The sequence below is a fragment of the Electrophorus electricus genome, chromosome 16, assembly GCF_013358815.1.
Source record: "Electrophorus electricus isolate fEleEle1 chromosome 16, fEleEle1.pri, whole genome shotgun sequence".
Lineage (NCBI taxonomy): Eukaryota > Metazoa > Chordata > Actinopteri > Gymnotiformes > Gymnotidae > Electrophorus > Electrophorus electricus.
Window position 1 is genome coordinate 8,475,005 of NC_049550.1, and position 22,197 is coordinate 8,497,201.

At 44.9% G+C, this 22,197-nt stretch overlaps 1 protein-coding gene across 1 annotated transcript; it reads left to right on the forward strand.

Moving 5' to 3' along the window:
* The first annotated feature begins 89 nt into the window (after positions 1–89).
* On the forward strand, positions 90–21,823 carry kpna3 (karyopherin alpha 3 (importin alpha 4)). Its single transcript, XM_027010145.2, has 17 exons — positions 90–274; positions 5,096–5,140; positions 10,064–10,153; positions 10,421–10,450; positions 10,697–10,749; positions 10,907–11,002; positions 11,849–11,934; positions 12,140–12,226; positions 12,582–12,751; positions 13,400–13,444; positions 13,555–13,686; positions 14,884–15,012; positions 15,327–15,431; positions 17,929–18,000; positions 18,411–18,573; positions 18,667–18,761; positions 18,850–21,823. The coding sequence occupies exons 1-17, from the start codon at positions 206–208 to the stop codon at positions 18,946–18,948; spliced, it is 1,566 nt and encodes a 521-aa protein (XP_026865946.1). The 5' UTR covers positions 90–205; the 3' UTR covers positions 18,949–21,823.
* Positions 21,824–22,197: the final 374 nt, after the last annotated feature.

A 22,197-nucleotide genomic window follows, 5' to 3' on the forward strand; every position in this document is an offset into this window, starting at 1 on the left:
CAAGTAAGACTTCGACCCCCCCCCCGATTAAAATCCTTGCGCTTGGCTCCGCCCCTTGCTGTTGGCTCCTCCCCCCGGGTCCTCCGTTCCTGCCCCACCACGTTCTGTCACGTTCTGTTGCCCCAACCACTCGGTTCTACGGTTGGACCGTCTACTTCCCCTCGTAGGAGCTCCGTACGTCGGACTACAGAGAGAGAACACAGCCATGGCCGAAAACGCCGGCTTGGAAAACCATCGCATTAAGAGCTTTAAAAACAAGGGACGAGATGTCGAGGTGGGTTGGAGTCATGTCGAGCCAGCTGGACGAACCTTTTTTGCCCCGTCGCGGGGCGGCTTTGCGCGATGTTTGATGCGATTTGCGGTCGTTTCGTGTCGGATGCGAGTAGGATTTGATTAAAGCTTGAATCCGGAACACCCTCCTCCACCACCACCACCACCACCACCACCAGCAGCTGCTGCTGCCACCATCACATGCGGAGCAGGCGCGGCCTACAAAAAGGCCTATTTAATCACACCTATTTCTTAAATACTTGCCAGTTGTCTGTTATGTGATATCGTTGGTTATAAGAAAATAAACTGTTATATGACTTTTATATTATATGACTTTCTTTTTGGCCGGGCTGTTTGTGGTGACCGACGATAACGAATGAGTTAGCCAAGACAGCTATAGCAAGCTCGTTATCACGAACCAGCTAGCTATTTAGTTAATTTTAACACCACTTGAAATAAAGCAGAAGTGTTTTTCATAGCTCGGGTTGTACACATATCTTGTTGGGGTGGTTTAGTGAGATATAAATTGCTCTGAAACGGCCATATGCGGCGGATGGTGACTACGAGCGAACACTTGCTTTTGTGCCGGTGTTAACGTTAGTTAGTCGACTGGCTAGCTAGCTTGGCTAAGCTAACTGTCTAATAAAGCTAGGTTATTCATCAACAGCTGGTCTAACGCGACCTTTTTCGATCTGTTGTAATAGATGAGGTTTGGCTAGCTGCTGTCTTTTAAGCACAAACACATTAAAGCATGCAGCTCGGAGAAAGCGCATTTACTTAGAAACGTTAGCTGTATGTCACCGAAGACAGTCTTGCTTTTGCTGACACCGTTGGCTAGCAAACCTCGATAATTACAAATGGGGCCTAAATCTGTGCTGTACTTTTGCCTTAAGGTATTTCTTTGCTTTGTGGTGTTTTGCCTTAAGGTGTTTCTATGCTTCGTGGTGTTACATTTTCTTTCTAACGGCTAACATCAAACCGACTATAGGGACAGGTCGCGGTCATCGTCAATAAGTCCTAACTTCTGGTTGCCTGATGCACGTTGTGTGTGTGTGGCCACGGTATTCAACTTTAAAACGTATCCTTAGATATTAAGACCGATTATATATATTTTTTCTAGAAGAGTACGACAATAACAAATGTGTTGTGCATCGGCGACTATTTTTAAAATTCAGCTTCATAGTGCTTTTCTATGCTATGACTTTGTACGTACATATGTAGTGTACGTGCAGAAAGGAGCTCTGGTGAGTGAAGTGTTCCGTGTACGTCAAAACCCATTTAAGTCGTCGCGGTGCTTTCGTTTTTTGAGCAAAAAAACAATTTCATTATTATCTGAAATCGGTTGTTTAGTTTGAATATTCCAAATGATAGTCCCACTACAAGCAGTCGCGACTAGCTAGTTGTTTGGAAAAGTTCAGGCTGGTGTTAACATGGCTGAAGTTGTTGGCCGTAGTGATCACCACTGGTTTTCAACAATTCCAGGAATTTTAAATAAGTGTCATTTCAGCGTTCATGTTCGGTCACCCAGAGAACAAACGGCAGTACACATAGGCCAGGCTTGACTTGGAGGAGGAACTGTGGAATTACTCAGTCACTTTTTGGCATTATTTGATTTGTGTAGTAGGAGGAAGAGCTATGGCTAGTGTACAGAGTGGCATGTCACTGATCCACAAAACGGGCCTCAAGTTGGGTGTATTGGCATATGTAGGTTCGGGGCTATCTTTATCAGCTGTCTGGAGTTTGGCATTACAGAGGTTGACCAAGTGAAGTTGGTTGCTGATTCCTGTCTAGAAAGGCTTTTTTAGACCCTTATATGTTAATGCTTTGTAGTTCCCCCATAAATGAACAAGATTTGCAAAGAGAGAGTTCTACTTCCTCAAGGCCTACTCAAATGGTTAGATGTAATATTTGTTCCCTTCTATTTAGAAGTCAAAGAGAAACATTGAGTTATAGGCATGGCTATCACTTCTGAGGTTTTGGCCAATACAGGCTGATTTTGGGGCAGGCGGACCAGAGAGCCGGTGTATTTGACCTCCCGCGCAGAGCGCCGTTACCCAAACCTGTTTAGTTTTTCCGCGAATTAGGCAGTTTTTTGCTGGTGACCATGTCTTTGTTCCACCCCGCCAACTGATTTTCAGAAGAATAACCCAGACTTTCCCAATAATAATAAGAGCTGCAAATCCCCTTAAACATGTTACTCTGTAACTGCTGTGCTGTCACTTTTCTAGTCATGGATTCTTTGTGGAAAGCTTGGCTAGTAAAGGCTTGAGCCACAGATCAACTTTATTGATCGTTTAGGTTAAACCTTACGGTGGTTTAGGTTAGTTTAGCACTAGAGCTCTCTCATTGCTGCACACACACACGCACACGCACGCACACACACACACACACACACACACACTGTGTCATTATGTTAGTCTCTGCAGTGCCAAGCTGTCAAGTCACTAGTCAAGCTTCAGGCCTCTGGCTCATGTAGTGTTTCCCTACTGCTCTGCCCTGATTTCAGCATACTGTGACTCATCACAAATACACACACACACAGACAAAGTGAATCTTATACACTAATTACACACTCTTCTTTTATACAACACCGCGTAGGCCTGTACTAAGGGTTCACGCATGTCGTGAATGTATTAATCTGATTCTGTTGACCTAATGGTGAGTCTTTTTTTGAGGGGACCCTGGTCTACTAATTGTTAACAGCTGTAGTCCAGGGATGCTCACTTCTGGTTCTGGAGGGTCAGGGTTGGTGAGTTCTAAACCTGATGGTTAACCAACAAGGGCACTGCTGTGCAGGACGTCGCCATGTTGTAGGCTATAGTCAGGGTTGAATAAAAGGGCCGATTGCTGGTTCGGAGCCCAAGGATGTTCTTGGCAGATTCTCGTTGGCTGGAGGCAAGCGATGCATCCTCCCTTTCCCTACCCTATTGATTTTACTGCTTCGCATGACCTGGGAGTGGAATTCCTAACGTAATGTAAGGTGTTTGAGCAACAGGGCTACTCTGCTACTTTCTTTCCTCTGCCAGTGTAGCATGCTGTTGCTCATCTTCCCTTCTCTCCTTTGGGGGGGGGGCGCAATCACGTAGTGCCATAGAAGTTTGGAGACAATGAAAATGTCAGTCAATCTGTCCTTTTAGTTTTTTTATTTTGTGGGTATATGACTGTAAGGGCCCACTATCTGATGGTCACAACTATGAGCTGCTAAGGCAGTCTTTAAACTAAATTTGTGCCAATCAATAATAATACTGTTTAACAATTTTGCTTAGGTGAAGCACCTGCTATGAGGGATGGCAATATCCCAGCAAATCAGTTATTCTAGAATATGGATTTCATATGACAGTGCTGCTATCAACATTTGTATGATGTATTCAGATTCAAAGGTCTAGTCATGGTGCCAAAGACAAAGCTGATGAAATGGAACATCTATACAGAAGTGCAGTCACCATCACTAGCCTAAATCTGTGCTCCCAAAGCTTTTGGATTGCTTAAGCAAGTGTTGGCACTTCACGCTTGTAATTTGAACTAAGATGCCTAGTCATAAGACCAAATCCGATCCCCTCCGTTGCCCCTACCCCCAACCAGAAAATGGCCGCCCCCATCCATTTCACAACGTGTGGAATCTGAGTGTTTGCCCGTGGATATATTTCCAGAGTCAACCTGCCCCCACTGAATTGCCCCCACCCCCGCCCCCACACAGCCCTCCCACAGCCCTGTGCCTCGTTTAGTTTTCAGGCATGTCTGACTAACAGGTTGTTTACACCTTGCATTAACGTGTGTTTTTGGATATGGGCTCATGTTCCAGTTTAATTTGGCCGCATAGAAAACCCAGTGTAAACACTTCCAGGACGCATTGTAATCCAACAATGATCAGGTCACTAAAACCACATTGAGTTGATCAGAGAAGGTTCTCGACCACATTTAATACAAGTGTAAACACCAATGCATTTTCAATATCTGCATACAATTACGTAAACAAGACAAAGCCTTCTCTGCTGATGCCCACTTTTTGTTACTTAATTTAAACGGCTTCTTCCAATATTTGACACCGTGTAATAAACTGGTAGTACACGGCGAGAAGCCACATTTGGAATAGGAAATAGAACAGAAATGGCGCGTGTGCTTTTGACACGAGCAGATCTCATCTTGTCACCCTGGCATTGCATCTTGATTGGAAGCGCGAACGGAAATCATATCCCAATATGGCCTGCATCTGAAACGCGGTGCAAGGTTTAAACTTTGAATTCCACATAAACATGGCTGACGTGGGCCGTCTTGGCTCGTCACTTGTCAGACATGAGCCCTCACCACGACGGTATAACAGTATCTTGAAAAAAGAGCTTCAATTGAGTTGCGAGGCGCTGGGCCATGGCCCGTCCGTCAGGCGCCGGGGTCATCGATTGTTTTGACCATTTCCGGCCGAATCTCCCCACCGCGTGCTGGGTTAAAAGGAACCTTCTCTGTGCTAGTGAGTGACAGCTGGGGCTTTCTCCTGTCGCTATGGCTACCAAGGCCAGTTGCCTCTTTTGTTCTGTAGTGGCCAGACTGTGGCTAGCATTTGTCTCTCATTGTGGATGCACCATTACACCTCATCCATTATTACACGCCTCCGCCCCGCCCTCGGCCTGTGCTCTTAAAACCCTGTTGGGGGGGCCGACAACACTGATCTGAGATCAGCAGCGCTCACTTTTGCATTGATTTGACTGTAAAGCTTTGGCGTTTTCATTTCTGAAACATAATATGGTTATGGGTTCAGGGTTTTTTGGTGTGTGTTTCTTTAATTAGCAGAAGTGTTGACCTTTCTCACCTCCCCCTTCCTCTCTTCCAGACTATGCGAAGACACCGCAACGAGGTAACAGTTGAACTGAGAAAGGTAAGTGAGAGATTTGGCTCCTTAAACAAATGCTGTTTGTGTTTTTGAAATGATAAAAAAGGGATGTCATCATACAGAGGGGGGTAGTAGAACACGGAGATAACAGAAAGTGCCTTCTTACTTAATCAAGGATCAGGTTGTGCACCTCACACTTCAGTAAGTAGATTTTATATCTTTATACATCTGCATGCTGGAGAACAGCAAAGGTCTGGGATGTTTTCTGGCTGGCGGTAAATGTAGGGCACACTATAGTCCCCCTCTGATGATGTAATGGAAGTGACTGGGTAATTATTCTGAAGGTAAAATTGATCGTAAGGATTCGTCCCTCGTTGACACAGTCTCTTGTAAATCTCTCATAAGTCTCTCATCTGCATCTTGCATGTACACACTGCATAATGAATAAATAATGACAATTCATGATTCATTTTTGTAGTGATGCATGTTAGCTATTACTTGCCACTCATTTAGGTTCTGTGTGTGTGTTTAATTGGGTAGTTTAATTAAGCAGTCTGATTCATGTCCGAAGTACAGTCTTTGGTTGTTGTTTTTTTCATTAGGGCCTAAAGCAAATCACAGAAAATGTGATGCAGTGCAGCTGCAATGCAATTGGGTAAAAATTGTGCGCATGCGTGTGTGGGTGCAGTACTACAAGCAACAGAGTAGAGGCCACAGAGGACACTTTAATCCAAGCTTAATACAGTCCTCTCGGGGTTCCACCATGCTCTCAACATTACCAAAGACTGTGTGTGTATTTGTGTGTGATGTGTGCGTGCCCGCACACTCTTAATCCAGTTCTCCCAGGAGTTGTAACACTTCCAGCATTACAATACACTCACAACAAAAGCATGTAACCAAAGTGAGCCTATTTGAATGGGTTTCAGTGGTTCTGAAGCATTGGCCCCTGATATCAGTGCCCCAAGCTTAGGGCCTGTGGTACATCTGTTTACATATAGGGGTTTGTGATGGCAGCTCGGGGAATATCCAGCAGGGCTGGATTCCTGGATAACTCTCAGTTTGGGCATCCTCAGGCAGTTATGTTCTAGATTTATGTGAAATGAGTAAGAAACATTTTAAATAGATTGCTATGGAAAAAACCTCAGAGGACTTGGAAATGTTTTTTTCTTGCTAGTTATCCTACTTAACTGATTCATTCATCTGTTCAATTTGTTGGTTTATTTATTTAGTTAACAGCTTCAGTTCACATTTTAAAAATTCTTACAAAATGGTATTAAATCCTCATTCACTAGTGCTTTGTGCCTTAGCTTTCTCTTGCCCCTCAGGGATAAATTGTAAAAGTAACAGAAGTTCAATTTTCGCATTCTTACAGGATCTCCTTAGCATTCGTTCCGTTAGCTTTCTTGGGTAAATTTAAACTAGCTTTTTAAACTAGTTTTTAAATATGCGCTTTAGTGGCTCCAGCCTCCAGAGAAGACGTGAACAAGGAGAGATTGCTTTGTTACGTTTGTGGTAGGCCCCAAAAGACTGCACTCTTCTGCTGGAGTACTTAAGGATCCTTTGATAAAGATTACATACTACCAACTGTCAATTATTCTTACTTTTGTGTCATTTTGAATGTGGCTTGGATTTAATTATGCTGTCATTAACTCTCATGAGTTGAATAAACAGATTGCTGAACATTTTATTCCAGCTCCGATCTCCAATAGTGGGGCTTTCGTCAACAGTCTCCCTTCCCATTGGGTGATGATGCAGTTGAGAGCACTGATTTGATGCAGATTTAAGCCCCACCCGCAATACCCCTTTGACCTTCGATCTCTTGTGGCTGCCATTCCAAATCTCAGTCATGTGGCTCTCGCTCCGGAACGCGTGATGGGGTCGGGAGCCGTGGTCCTGGTGCCAGGGAGAGCTGGCATTACAGAGTGACCGGGGTGGGGGGTGAGGGGTGGGGGTAACGGAGCGCAAAGAGGGAAAGAAACGGAGCTGGAGCTGCTCTGCTGAGTATAGGCCTCAGCAGTACTGGGTCTACATACCCCAGCCTTCGTGTTGGGACCTCACGGTTGCCATGGTCTCTTTGAAGAGAACCGGCGGGGAGGGGCTGGGTGTCGCTAGTCTTCGCCGTGAATTCTGGGTGGGATTCGCAGGCACTGAAGTGTGCGGAATACAAGGCAAACTAGGCTGTGGTAAAGCGCCCATACTTGCTAGCGCTGTCAGCAGGCAGTAGTGCTGCCTGACCCATTTCCCTTCTAGGCAGGGATCAGGGTTGGGTTTCACCGCGGGATGCTAACGCTGCTAACGATTAACGGAAGCTGGTGCCGGACAAGTTAGCACTAGACGATTCTGCAAATTATGTGTACCTTTCTCTTCTTCTTTTTTTAAGTGCTTTTCTTTAAAAAAAAAAATTGAGTGAGTTATTACATTAACGTGCCAGCCCAGAAGCCGACATGTTTCTGTCAGGATTAGTTTCAGGAATTAATGTGAGAGAGAGTTCAGGCATATGAAGAAGTAAGGCAAGCCCATATGTTGCCCTAAAGAAACCCTGGTTTGCTGCTTTGTCGTTTCCCTTTCAAGTCCGCCGGTCCGGCTTGCTTAACAACGAGTCACCGGCCAACAGGAAAGCGCGGAGTCCGTCCGCTTCCTCGCGTCCACCGCGCCTGCGCGAAGCAGTGGGTGGGGGGGTCCGGAGACTAGAACGCGACGCCTTGTCACACGGGAGCCTTCCGCGGCATTGTGACGTCAAAGCCGCGCAGAACGTGTATCGTCATGTTGCGTCGTTGCCAGCATGCCTTGCTCGCTGGAGCGCGCTCAGTATTTTTGTACTCGTGCCGACGTTGCTCCAGCGTTAACGTGTCAGCCATACGAGGATCAGACTAGCGCGGCCGAGAGTTAAAACTTTGAGGGTGAAAGTCACGCTTTTGTTTCGTGTACAGTAGAGGCAGTTAGCAAAATTGCTACTAAACTCATATTTGACAGATTCTTGGGCGTTTTTAGAACCGCATAGAATAATATTCTGCTGTTTTAATAACTTGTCGGGTTTCTGAAAGCTGGACCACTCATCACCAGCTACAAAGACTTGCACACACGCAAGCTAGCTATCTCCTTGGGTGATCTGACAGTAGTGTTTAAGATGCAAATTAATGCGTCTTAAATTGATTTTGTTTTTGCTAGATTGTTTTTCTTTCGGTCTTCAGTATTTAAATGTATTGGAATGTGAAGAGACACGTTGCAATACGGTGCGGTGATGTGGTGAACATGTACTTCAAAACATGGTACATCGCAATATTTAGCATTTCTGAGATTTGCTAGCAAGTTGGAGCAGGCACGATACAGTAGGGACATATCTGAAGACTGAAAAATGCAGCATAAATAAATGCAGGTTTTTTTGTTTCCTTGTTTTTTAATAAGCTGAAAGCGCAGGAGAAAATCAATTTGTAAACAATAAATAATATTGCGTAATGGACTAATTACGGGCCATTCAGCGCCTTGTTACTATGCAGTTTTAGTTTGGCAGTGTGACTAATGGTTGCTGTTTGCAGACTCAATGATTTTATTTTATTTTTTTATTTTTTATTTTTTTTAACTGTTTTTATGGGACGTGCAGCTGGTCATTGTTCTGAATTGCATTAAGATTTGCTCTCTTCTTTATATTGGTCTCAGCCTGGGCCTCTATATCTTGGCTACTGTTGCCACTAGAGAGTTGTCTTGGTCTGGTGGTATGTGGGTCACTTTCTCTCTCTCTCTCTCACACACACACACACACACACACACACAATGTGGTGATCCAGGAGGGAACGCTGTGATGAGGGCTTTCCTCTCCTCTTGGACCGGACCCAGGAAGAGTGATGCTGGTGTCTTCGGGGCTTCCTGACCCTGCCAGGAGCAGGCTTGCAGCGTCACGGGGAAGAGCAGCGAACCGGCAGCACGCGCCCGGCCCCTGTCGGTCTGGACGAAAGGGGACGTTGGAGAGCACGGCATCCGCCCCGTTGACCCGTTGACCCCGCTCCACGGGGCTGTCCATGTCCGGCGCCTGCCCCGTTAAGAGTAATCGCTGCCGGGGCACATTTTCGCAGGGAGCAGGATTTTACGCAGCTCCCGCCCCAGTGCCGAACAGATCTTGGTGAGGCAGCAGTTTCCGTCTGTGCCAGGCCGTTTTTGGGAATGAATCCAGCACATTCCTCATCTTCCCAGCAGCAGTTGCATCAGAGCATTCAGCAGATACAGTCACACTTTGAAAGAACTCCAGGAATAAACAGTGAAGTCGAGTAAGTTTAGTCCAGTGGTTTGAGACCCGTTCACCTGTGTCTGCTTTCATTCAGCACCCCTCTGGTACATACCGTGTGCACAGACACAACGGCGGTTTGGTCCGACTAAGAACCATTGAAATTTTATAAGCACGATTCTGTACAGTAAGTCGTGCCAAAGTTTCGTCCACGCCCGTAAGAATGTCTCCCTCATAAGAGCTTTTGCCGCAGCGTTTGATGGGGCTGCATAGCTCCGTACGTCAGTCTCTTTGGTCTGACGTGAGCGGCTAAGGTCATCGTACATTCTGGTGTTGTCCAGTGCAGTCGGGTTCCCGTGAGCCAGCCTTCAGAAAAGTATGACGTCGGAGTTGCGCCGCAGGACGAAAAGGCGTCACCGTGCGTGTGCATTTATTTTTTTTTAATATGCCAATGATTGTTGAGTCTTGCAAAAAAGGATGGGCTATTTGAGGAAGGGCTGTGAGGAGGACATTGTATACCAGTACCAGATCTCACTCATGCTAGCTAGAGAGAGAGAGAGAGAGAGAGCTAGAGAGAGAGAGAGAGAGCTAGAGAGAGAGCTAGAGAGAGAGAGAGAGCTAGAGAGAGAGAGAGAGCTAGAGAGAGAGAGAGCTAGAGAGAGAGAGAGATGCTTCCCACTGGTTTGAGTGACTGCGGGCCTCTGATCCCAAATTGTCTCACCACCGTTGGGCGTCTCTCTCACCCGCAGAACAAGAGAGACGAGCACCTACTAAAGAAACGCAACGTTCCTCAAGATGAAAGTCTCGAGGACTCAGACGTAGACGCCGACTTCAAGGGGGTAAGGACCGGTCTGTGCGCCCCCACCCCACCGTCCAGCAGTAATCCCTCCCTCCATCCCTCCATCCCTCCATCCCTCCACCCTCGTGCTGTTCCTCTCCCTGTCCCCAGCAGACTCAGGCCCTTGCCCCATGACGGATCACCCTGTATGTTAGTCTAAGCGCGGCAGATGTCGTGTGCTTGCATGCCTGAGACCCGCCTTAAAATAACAAGACTTCTTCCTTTTCTCTGTTTTTTTTTTTTTTTTTCCTTTTCTTTTTTCTTCTAGCAAAACGTAACACTAGACGCCATCTTACAGGTAAGGGTTTGTGTGTGTGTGTGTGTGTGTGTGTGTGTGTGTGTGTGTGCGTGCGCTTGGTGATGGTTGGGTGGCAAAAGATGAGATAATGGTTAATAAATTCAAGAGAGTTGTGGCGAGCGCACACGCGGCTCAGTGAGAGTGGCGAGCACAGTCACTTCTGTTCCAAGTCTTGTTCTGTTTCTCTCTCTCTCTCTCTCTCTCTCTCTCTCCCTTTTGTGTGATGTCTCCCTTTCTCTCTTTTAGAACGCCACCAGTGACAATGCAGTAGTACAGCTCAGTGCTGTACAAGCGGCCAGGTGAGAGAGACCGTGTGTGTGTGTGTCTCTCTTGTGTGGTGCATACTATTTAATGAATCGTCATTCCATGAATTTGCATGTGTTCAGAGGCTGTGTGTTGTGTGACTTGCACTAGCAGGCCGTTGTGGCTGAATCCCTCTCTCATGTGTCTGTGCAGAAAACTACTATCCAGTGACAGAAACCCCCCCATCGACGACTTGATCAAATCTGGGATCCTGCCTATCCTTGTCAAATGTCTGGAGAGGGATGACAAGTGAGCCCCCCCCCCCATCCATACACGCACCCCAGCCTGACACTGTATTATGCACAGACATGGAAGGGAGAGAGCGAGAGATGGCATCGCTAAAAGCGGACAGGGTGGTTTGGGGCAACACACGACACTTCTCTTCTCCAGAATGCAAAGGGAGCTGTAGCCTGTTTGTGGTCAGGAGGCGGAGCCAGACAGAGTGTGTGTGTCTGTGAGTGTGTGTGTCTGTGAGTGTGAGTGTGTGTGTGTGTGTGTGTGAGAGAGAGAGAGAGAGAATATGATGGATGGATGGGTGGATAGAAGGAGGAGAGAGAAACTGGAGCAAGACCGAGATTCTGAAGTGCCAGCTGTCAGGCTTTTTCTTTCCCCCCCCCCCCCCTCTCTCTTTCTCAATGCGAGCTCAGTAAGCACGCTGCTCTACAGTGATGGAGGGTTTGTGATGGGGGGGGCCCTCTGGTAATTGCATCGAGTCTGCCATTTTTAAAGAGGACAGGTTTGTTTCTGCTGTTTCTCTCTCTCTCTCGCTCTCTCTCTCTCTCTCTCTCTCTCTCTTTCACCTAGAGAGAATGAGGGCGAGAGGGAGAGAGCACGCAAAAAAAAAAAGTAGAAATTTCGCTTGGCTTGATTCAGTCACCAGCTCAGAATTAAAAGCGACTCTTTCCTAGCAGGGAAGGATCGCTGCCCCTTCGTTCGCAGTGGCCCAGGGGAGTCGAATCTTTGCCCCTTCACTGTGGGTTTTTTTGCTATGTGACGCGGACTCGGTTTGTCTAAATGGCAGCTGTGATGGAGGATGCGCAGTCCATCATTTATTGACCCTGCGCACCCTCCACCCCTCCTTGGATCTGTCCACAGCCCCTCACTGCAGTTCGAGGCTGCCTGGGCTTTGACCAACATCGCGTCTGGGACTTCGGCGCAAACACAGGCTGTGGTCAAATCCAGTAAGTAACAACACCCCCCCCCCCCACTCTCTCCTCTCCATCTCTCTCGTTCTCTCTCGCCACTGTGAACTTTACATCTCACTGACCCCTTTTTTGCCTCTTCTCTCGTGTGTGTGTGTGTGTGTGTGTGTGTGTGTGTGTGTGTGTGTGTGTGTGTGTGTGTGTGTGTGTGTGTGTGTGTGTGTGTGTGTGTGGGTGGGTTTAGACGCTGTCCCCTTGTTTTTGAGGCTGCTTCATTCCCCTCACCAGAACGTATGTGAGCAGGCCGTGTGGGCACTGGGAAACATCATTGGTAAATGAACACGCAAACACCCCCGACCCCTTTACTCTGAACCCGGCGCCTTTCTCCGTCCTTATTACCTAATTACATCTAGATATAGAAAACCGGATATGACGAAAGCGCACATTACACTTCTGAAGTTCTTTGACTGTTTGGTCCTAATTGAGCTAGCTTGAATTCAGCTACCGCAACTCTTAAAGGCTAGGTGTGGACTTGATCTAATTACACAACTGCATTAACGGTGTGTGTGTGTGTGTGTGTGTGTGTGTGTGTGTGTGTGTGTGTCTGTGTATTGGTCTGTCTGCCCATATGCACGTTATGCCTGTGTCTCTGTCCACCCGTGTGTTTGTGTGTGTGATCCATGCAGGTGATGGCCCACAGTGTCGAGACTACGTCATCTCGCTGGGCGTGGTCAAACCTCTCTTGTCCTTCATTAATCCCTCCATCCCCATCACCTTCCTGAGGAATGTCACCTGGGTCATCGTCAACCTGTGCCGAAACAAGGACCCACCCCCTCCCATGGAGACAGTACAGGAGGTGAAGGGGGAGGGGCGGGGCGTGCGTGCGTGCGTGCGTGCGTGCGCGTGCTTTCTCTGCACAAGCGGATAAATTCACGGCTCCCTCTGCACCCTGGAACCCTCCCACGCCCTCGCCAACATGCACCAGCGCGCGCGTGCATGTGTTTACACTCCACTCCTGCCCATCCAGCCTGACTGCGGCTCTACTCAAATCCCCCTTTAACCCAGCCTGCTGTTTTAAGATAATGTGTTCCCGTAGAAATCCTGCTTCATCCAGCTCCCGGCTGGCCGCTCTTCCTGTCTCGGCGGGCCTGGGCTGCCACGAACAACCCTGGATTAGGCCATGGCCGCAAAAGGAGGCAGCGTCGGCCATGTAATCCCGCTGTCCTCGTTTTGGACTTTAATCTGAGCTTTATCTCACACCAGCACTGCCATCACACCATCCCATTTCGAAATGAAAGAGGTGTTTATTCGATCACCTGCTGCTGAGAAGTCATTGGGTGTGTGTGTGTGTGTGTGTGTGTGTGTGTGTGTGTGTGTGTGTGTTGGTGAAATCATCAAGAGCAGCTACACCTATAAGGTCTGGAATAATGAGGGCTCTACAGGAGCGCGTGACGTGTGTATGGGAGTACACAGATTAATCTACATCTCTCCGTTTCTCTCACAGATCCTCCCTGCCCTGTGCGTACTCATATACCACACAGATATAAACGTAAGCAGACCGGGCCCTTCTGTGTGACGACTCGCAGCATACACTTGTGTCTACGCTTTCGCCTAACTAGAAGAATGGTCCTTTCTCTCTCCTCTGTCTCGTCCCTGTAGATCCTCGTAGACACAGTCTGGGCTTTGTCCTACCTAACAGACGGCGGGAATGAGCAGATCCAAATGGTCATAGACTCAGGTGTTGTCCCTTTCCTCGTCCCCCTGCTCAGCCACCAAGAGGTCAAAGTTCAGGTAAGGTTCCCTCCATGTCTGTCAGCCTGAGACTAGCTAATAGTGGACGCCGCTTGCTCAGTCGTGCGCACGTGCGTGTGTGTCTAGTTGGGATGCTGGCACGCACCCCCATGCGAACCTGGCTGCCCCATCTCACCGCGTCTGTCAAATAATCTGCCCGCGCAGGAACGTAGCTGTCGTGTTCTAGGGAACTCCCAGGCTCCTTGAGTCTGAACCGGTGTCTACTAGAGCAGGTGTGGGTGTCGGGGGGGGGGGGGGGGGGGGGGGGGCAATTAAATAAGTGTTTTTGTGAAAATCTAACCCTAATTTTCACTCAGCGACATTGCATGAAGAATCAGTGTCAGCACATTTCAGACTGAAGTCAGTCATTTTCACCCATCAGATCAAGTTGCCCCAGAGTTGCGAGGAGGTGGGATTTGTCTTACTTCTCTGCACACGCACCAATCAGTCTTTGGCTTGCTGCAGTGCCCACAGTGGAACTGTAATGCAAATCCAGCCATCATTCCACGTCAGCAAAATTTGATACCTCGGCATAATATAAGCAGGATGTGCTTCAGTGCAGTTCTGTTACACGTTGCCCCAAACATCGTGCCCTGTTGTATGTGAAACGTGCAGTGGTGAACCACTGATGTGATATGGTTAAGGACTATCTTTCTTTATTTGTTTGACCAAAAGTTATTTTCTGTTGAGTTCCTGTAAACAGCTTGATTCACTGGACTCTTCACAAAACGCCGCGTAATGTCCGAGACAAGCCAGGGGAGTTACATTAGCGTCAACGAGTGTGTGTGCATGTGTGTGTGTGCGTGTGTGCACGATAAGAAATTCCATGATTTGGTAGAGAGCTCATCTGCGCATAGCACATTTTGCAATAACAAACAATAAATCATGTTCTGTGCAACACTTCGCGAATGTTCCCGTAGCGACATGGGACGTTGAAGGACGTTGTGCTTAAGGCCAGCATCTCCTGAGCAGACATGCCTCACGTCCTGAGACTGAGCTCCTAGATGGACGTGCCGCTTCCAAATGTACGAGCCAAAATGGAAACTAGCAAGAACCTGTTGGTGTTGCGCAAACAGCCTCATTGTAACAAACCCCCACTAGGTTTCGTTTCCTGTTGGCTGTGTTAGGGTGGCACAGCCTTGTTTATATTGGAGTGTCTTTTACTTCATGTATTTATTCTCTTAATCTCTCCCTCAGACAGCAGCGCTCAGAGCAGTGGGCAACATTGTGACGGGGACGGATGAGCAGACTCAGGTGGTGCTGAACTGTGACGTGCTCTCCCACTTTCCTAACCTGCTCAGCCACCCCAAAGAGAAGATCAACAAGGTACACACACACACACACACACACACACACACACCAGTTCATGTCTTGTAAGAAAAACCAAAAAAATGTTGGTTTGCACTCATAACTTGAAATCCTCCCAGAACACCAAAAGCAGCCAAATGTTCTAGCAACCCTTTCCCTCCACACTTGACGGCTATAGAAGAAGCCATCGCAACTTGGGGAAAGATGCTCGCACATGAACTGTCGCGCGAGTGCTTTGCGGGGTTGGTGACCCCACTGTGGGAGGGAAGAGAGGCACGATAAGGGACCACCCCTGAATGGCTTTGTGTGTGTGTGTGTATATCTATCTGCAGGAGGCAGTATGGTTCCTATCCAACATCACAGCGGGCAACCAGCAGCAGGTGCAGGCTGTGATAGACGCAGGCCTCATACCCATGATCATACACCAGCTGGCCAAGGTAACACGCGAACTGCACAGTACGCTCACTTGTTAATTGCTGCTTCCATATTGTCCTTTGCAATACCAATGTAGTGAAAGTCTGCACCATGTAAGGTAGTCCTCTCACACACCCAGCATGTTGTGTGTGTGTGTGTGTGTAACGGATCTGTAATGATGATTAGTGTGTGTAGTGTGTTTAATATTTTATTAGTGTGTGTATACACACACATGGACCTGTAATGGTGATTATGTTGATTATGTTTAATATTTGATTAGTGTGTGCTTATACACACATGGACCTGTAATGGTGATTATGTTGATTATGTTTACTATTTGGTTAGTGTGTGTATACACACATGGACCTGTAATGGTGATTATGTTTAATATTTGATTAGTGTGTGTTTAATATTTGATTAGTGTGTGCATATACACACATGGACCTGTAATGGTGATTATGTTGATTATGTTTAATATTTGATTAGTGTGTGTATATACACACATGGACCTGTAATGGTGATTATGTTTAATATTTGATTAGTGTGTGTTTAATATTTGATTAGTGTGTGCATATACACACATGGACCTGTAATGTTGATTATGTTTAATATTTGTTTAGTGTGTGTATACACACACATGGACCTTTAATGGTGATTATGTTTAATATTTGATTAGTGTGTGTTTAATATTTGATTAGTGTGTGCATATACACACATGGACCTGTAATGGTGATTATGTTTAATATTTGTTTAGTGTGTGTATATACACACATGGACCTGTAATGGTGATTATGTTGATTATGTTTAATATTTGTTTAGTGTGTGTATATACACACATGGACCTGTAATGGTGATTATGTTTAATATTTGTTTAGTGTGTGTATATACACACATGGACCTGTAATGGTGATTATGTTTAATATTTGATTAGTGTGTGTTTAATATTTGATTAGTGTGTGCATATACACACATGGACCTGTAATGGTGATTATGTTTAATATTTGATTAGTGTGTGTATATACACACATGGACCTTTAATGGTGATTATGTTGATTATGTTTAATATTTGATTAGTGTGTGCATATACACACATGGACCTGTAATGGTGATTATGTTTAATATTTGTTTAGTGTGTGTATATACACACATGGACCTGTAATGGTGATTATGTTGATTATGTTTAATATTTGTTTAGTGTGTGTATATACACACATGGACCTGTAATGGTGATTATGTTTAATATTTGTTTAGTGTGTGTATATACACACATGGACCTGTAATGGTGATTATGTTTAATATTTGATTAGTGTGTGTTTAATATTTGATTAGTGTGTGCATATACACACATGGACCTGTAATGGTGATTATGTTTAATATTTGTTTAGTGTGTGTATACACACACATGGACCTTTAATGGTGATTATGTTTAATATTTGATTAGTGTGTGTTTAATATTTGATTAGTGTGTGCATATACACACATGGACCTGTAATGGTGATTATGTTTAATATTTGTTTAGTGTGTGTATATACACACATGGACCTGTAATGGTGATTATGTTGATTATGTTTAATATTTGTTTAGTGTGTGTATATACACACATGGACCTGTAATGGTGATTATGTTTAATATTTGTTTAGTGTGTGTATATACACACATGGACCTGTAATGGTGATTATGTTTAATATTTGATTAGTGTGTGTTTAATATTTGATTAGTGTGTGCATATACACACATGGACCTGTAATGGTGATTATGTTTAATATTTGATTAGTGTGTGTATATACACACATGGACCTTTAATGGTGATTATGTTGATTATGTTTAATATTTGATTAGTGTGTGCATATACACACATGGACCTGTAATGTTGATTATGTTTAATATTTGTTTAGTGTGTGTATATACACACATGGACCTTTAATGGTGATTATGTTGATTATGTTTAATATTTGATTAGTGTGTGTATATACACACATGGACCTGTAATGGTGATTATGTTTAATATTTGTTTAGTGTGTGTATATACACACATGGACCTGTAATGGTGATTATGGTGATTATGTTTAATATTTGATTAGTGTGTGTATATACACACATGGACCTGTAATGGTGATTATGTTGATTATGTTTAATATTTGATTAGTGTGTGTATATACACACATGGACCTGTAATGGTGATTATGTTGATTATGTTTAATATTTGATTAGTGTGTGTATATACACACATGGACCTGTAATGGTGATTATGTTTAATATTTGATTAGTGTGTGTTTAATATTTGATTAGTGTGTGCATATACACACATGGACCTGTAATGGTGATTATGTTTAATATTTGATTAGTGTGTGTATATACACACATGGACCTGTAATGGTGATTATGTTGATTATGTTTAATATTTGATTAGTGTGTGCTTATACACACATGGACCTGTAATGGTGATTATGTTGATTATGTTTAATATTTGATTAGTGTGACTAATGTCTGTTTCCTGCTCGTTTTCCTTTCTTTCATCAGGGTGATTTTGGCACACAGAAAGAGGCTGCTTGGGCTATTAGCAACTTAACAATAAGTGGGAGGAAAGACCAGGTTTGTTAAATACACTCTCACACACACACACGCACCACACTCACACTCCACACATGCACTACACACACACTCACACATGCACACACTAATCAAATATTAAACATATTCAACACGCACTAATCACCATTACAGGTCCATGTGTATACACACACCCCACACACACACATTCACACACACATACCCACACACACACACCACACATGCATCACACGCGCGCATGTGTGTGCGTGCGCACACACACACACCACACGCACGTGCACAAACAGCACACGCACACATACACGCACCACACACACACACCACACACACCTCTCTCATTTGTAATGACTGCTCAGTGGATAAGAATGCAGTGTATATCTTGTCTTTACTGACCTGCTTTCTCAATCACTCGTCCATGTCATGATTGACAGGTGGAGTACCTGGTGCAGCAGAACGTGATCCCGCCCTTCTGCAGCCTGCTGTCGGTGAAGGACTCGCAGGTGGTGCAGGTGGTGCTCGACGGCCTGAAGAACATCCTGATCATGGCGGGCGAGGAAGCCAGCACAATTGCGGAGATCATCGAGGAGTGTGGAGGTAAAGACAGTTGGGTGGGCGGGGTCAGTCGTTGTGGGGGGGTGTGTTTGTGGGTGTGTGAAGCTAAACTCTACCCTTGTGTTTGTCAATCAGGACTCGAAAAAATCGAAAACCTGCAACAGCACGAAAATGAGGACATCTACAAGCTAGCGTTCGAAATCATCGATCAGTACTTTTCCGGAGACGACGTGAGCACCTTTTTGTGGCGTTGCTCTGAAATGGTTCGCTTTCTCCTTCTGTGTTCACCTACTTCCCTTTCTTTCTCTGTTCGTCCAGATTGATGAGGACCCAAGTCTGATCCCAGAAGCCACCCAAGGAGGCACGTTCAACTTCGACCCCGCCTCCAACCTCCAAACCAAGGAGTTCAAGTTCTAAAAGAGCCAAACTCAGAACTCGGAGCCGGCGCGATCTCCCGCTGGCTGCTGCCCGCCCGCTCGACACACCTTCACTGCGCCTCCACCCTCTTGATCCAATCATCACTGATCAAACACCAACCCACTAACCCGAGAAAAAACGTTAAAGAGAAAACTACAAACAAAACGGGCACTGAAGTACATGCACGGTCTCTCTCTCTCTCTCTCTCTCTCTCTCTCTCTCTCTCTCTCTCTCTCTCTCTCTCTCTCTCTCTCTCTCTCTCTCTCTCTCAAAGCCTGAGCGAAACCTGTACGTTTCGTCAGAAGAGGAAGGAAATAAAACGGCCCTCTTTTTGGCCTCCACACTGCAGTTGCCAAAAAAATCTAATTTAAATTTTCACTCACTTGCACATACTCAAACACGAGGACGTTAGTCATATGAACATTTCTATGAACTTCTAACATTCTACCAGCCACCCAATGAGCCAACGATGAAGATGGAAGACAAATAAATGACGATCCCGTGATTTGAAGGCAGGGAATTGTTAATTTTATTTTCTTTGATTTATTTTGTTCTTTTATTTCCTGCAAATGCCGCTCACAAAGATCGCTGTCCCAACCAGATTTTCATTCTAGCGTGCTAGACGGACGCTCTGTTTCAAGGCATCCGGCTTCTGCTCTGCTAAGCAATGTTGAGCCTGCTCCCCCTTCTCTGAGATGTATATGGATTATTCTGTTGAGGACTAATCTGTGGAACAGCCTTTTATCGAGAAAAAAAAGGGGGGGGGGGTGTAATCATTCTTTTAAATGTGTGGTGTGCAAAAAGGACTCAAATTAGCACCAATTCTTCCTCTTTTTTTTTTTTTTAATAAAGTCATCATGAAATTATGATGTACACAAAAAAAGAATGAGAAAAAAATAATCACAGAAATAAATAAACGTACGGACTGGGATGTCTCGTTTCACACATTCAGGTCACTTAACCTGCGGAGTCCATGGCAAGAGCGGTTTGGTGCCGTTTCTCCTCGGTTACCATGAACACGGGCAGAGTGAGTGGACGGAACGCATCGTCGTGAAACATGCGAAGATGTGAGTTGCGACCGGAATCCCGTGGGGAGCCGCTATCCTTATCGAGCGTTTTGGGACATCTGCATGTGTGGGGGGGGCGACGGATTACTCTATCATGTTTGAGGACCGCCTGCACTCTGGAGTCCTCCGTTATATTGCTTCATAACCACAGGAAAAAGTTCTTCGTAACAAGGACCACTCCCCAAAAGGCTTTACTGACCTGATCCATCTTCTCTCGCTTTCTCTCACCCTCTTTGGTCAGAACAAGCCCCCACCCCATTAAGGGAATATGACTTCTCTGAGTGAAACACATTTAGGCTTGCGTCATCAGCAGAGAGCAAAAACTTTGAAGAAATTGAGCTGTGATTTTCTTTTTTTCTTTTATGTGATTGTGGAGCTTCCACTTTTGCAGCTTTGATTCAGTCTTATATTCACACCTTTGAGTCCCAATATATAAATAGATTTTTTTGGCTAAATGTATGTGGAAAGCGACATTCGCTTGATTTAGGCAAAGTAATGGAAAATGGAAATCCACGGCAATGCTGTTTTTTGTTTGGGTTTTTTTTTTTTTCTTTAAATTTATTTGCTACAAAACAGCTGTACAAACTTAAAAAAAAACAAAAAAAAAAAAAACTGTTGTGTAAAGTATAAATTGAAAAGCTGCCACACATGATATACACATTTGTCGGGACACTTCTGTTTCTGATTCACTATTAATGGGGTATTTGGTTTGTTTGGTTTTTTTTTTTTGTCTTACTGTTTTTAACATTCACTTTATAACAGCAAACAACTGAAATGGATAATGTGTTGGAGTTGGGCTTTCTCACTTGTGACTGGACAGTTCTCTGGGGGTTCTTTCCCTTGTGCATTTACTTGTAAAGGGACGTATAGGGAAACAAAACGGTGACGTTTGGACTAATGTAGTTGTGGTATGGCTGCAGACTACTGAGGATGAGGACAAATCGCAGCCCTGGCGTTTTTTGGAATTAGCCATTTGTTAGTGACGAACAAAAAAAAAAAAAAAAAGTTTAAAAAAGAAGCAAAAAAGCCTGCATAGGTGTAAAATCCATGAATTTAACTAGACACCTAGACAACCGAGCCACTTTAAAGAATTAGATTTCTTTTTAATTTTTTTCTTTTTTTTTTTTTTTGGTCTTGTATCAGAAACAGATACAAGCTTATTGATAGTTGCAAGATTTTTACTTGCTGGAAAAAAGAAAAAAAAACTAAAAAAGCATCAGATCGCATTTTGGCCCTGATTGTTTGTAACTTTTTATAAATTTTAGCATTGAATTACTCTTTAAGGTGGCTCATCTGTAACGTTTCAGCTCTTGTGCATATTAAAGATAAAGAACGAGTTGAAATTCATTGTGCCTTTTGTTTTTCATTTCAGAGACGAAGCAGAGCAAACCTTTTCCTAATAGTTGGCGCTTAGCTTCTGGAGGTGTTTTTAAAAATGGGATCTTTTTGGGTGTCGTCTCTGTTTCTCTGGAGTGTTTGGGTTTCTCTCCTTACTTTCCTTTTTTTAACCACTTCACAATGAGGCTTTCTGCTGTGCTCTGGACTATACAGTAATTCTATATTTAATTCTACCCTGATTCTCCTGGCTGACTTGTACTTGATCCATTCTCCTCCATTTACATTTTTTTTCCTATGCACTGCAACAACCTACAATTCCAGTTCTGTTCAAGCCACCCTCACCCTTTTTCACTCATTACGGTAACCTCCCCGGTAACGGGGGCATATTTCACTCTTCACCCCCTCAGGACGTGCTTTATGTATCAATTATCCTAACCAAAATAAACTTGCTGTTAGCCATCTGTTCTTTATTGCGCTCTTCTGCTTCATCTTTTTAATACAGTACACACATTTTCTCTTTTTGATGCAGTGTACGTTTTTCACTTTTCACCTGTGTGTGTGTGTTGAATTTATTAGGGTATGCCATGATTTTAGATTAATTCTTTACTTTTTCATTGTTTTTACTAATATAGCCACCGGTGTGGATGTTAGTTAAGATAGGGTGGGGCTTGTGTGTGAATCCACACCGCTTTGCAGGTGACTGTCATGTTATGGGTGTCTTGGGAGCTGTCCAGGGTCCTGACATGTTTGCTGCCCAGAGCTGAGAACACCTGTGTGTCTCAGCTGGTGCCAGGACTCCAGAAGAAGGAAGTTACCATCGTGGGCCTACGTTCTTGGTTTGGGT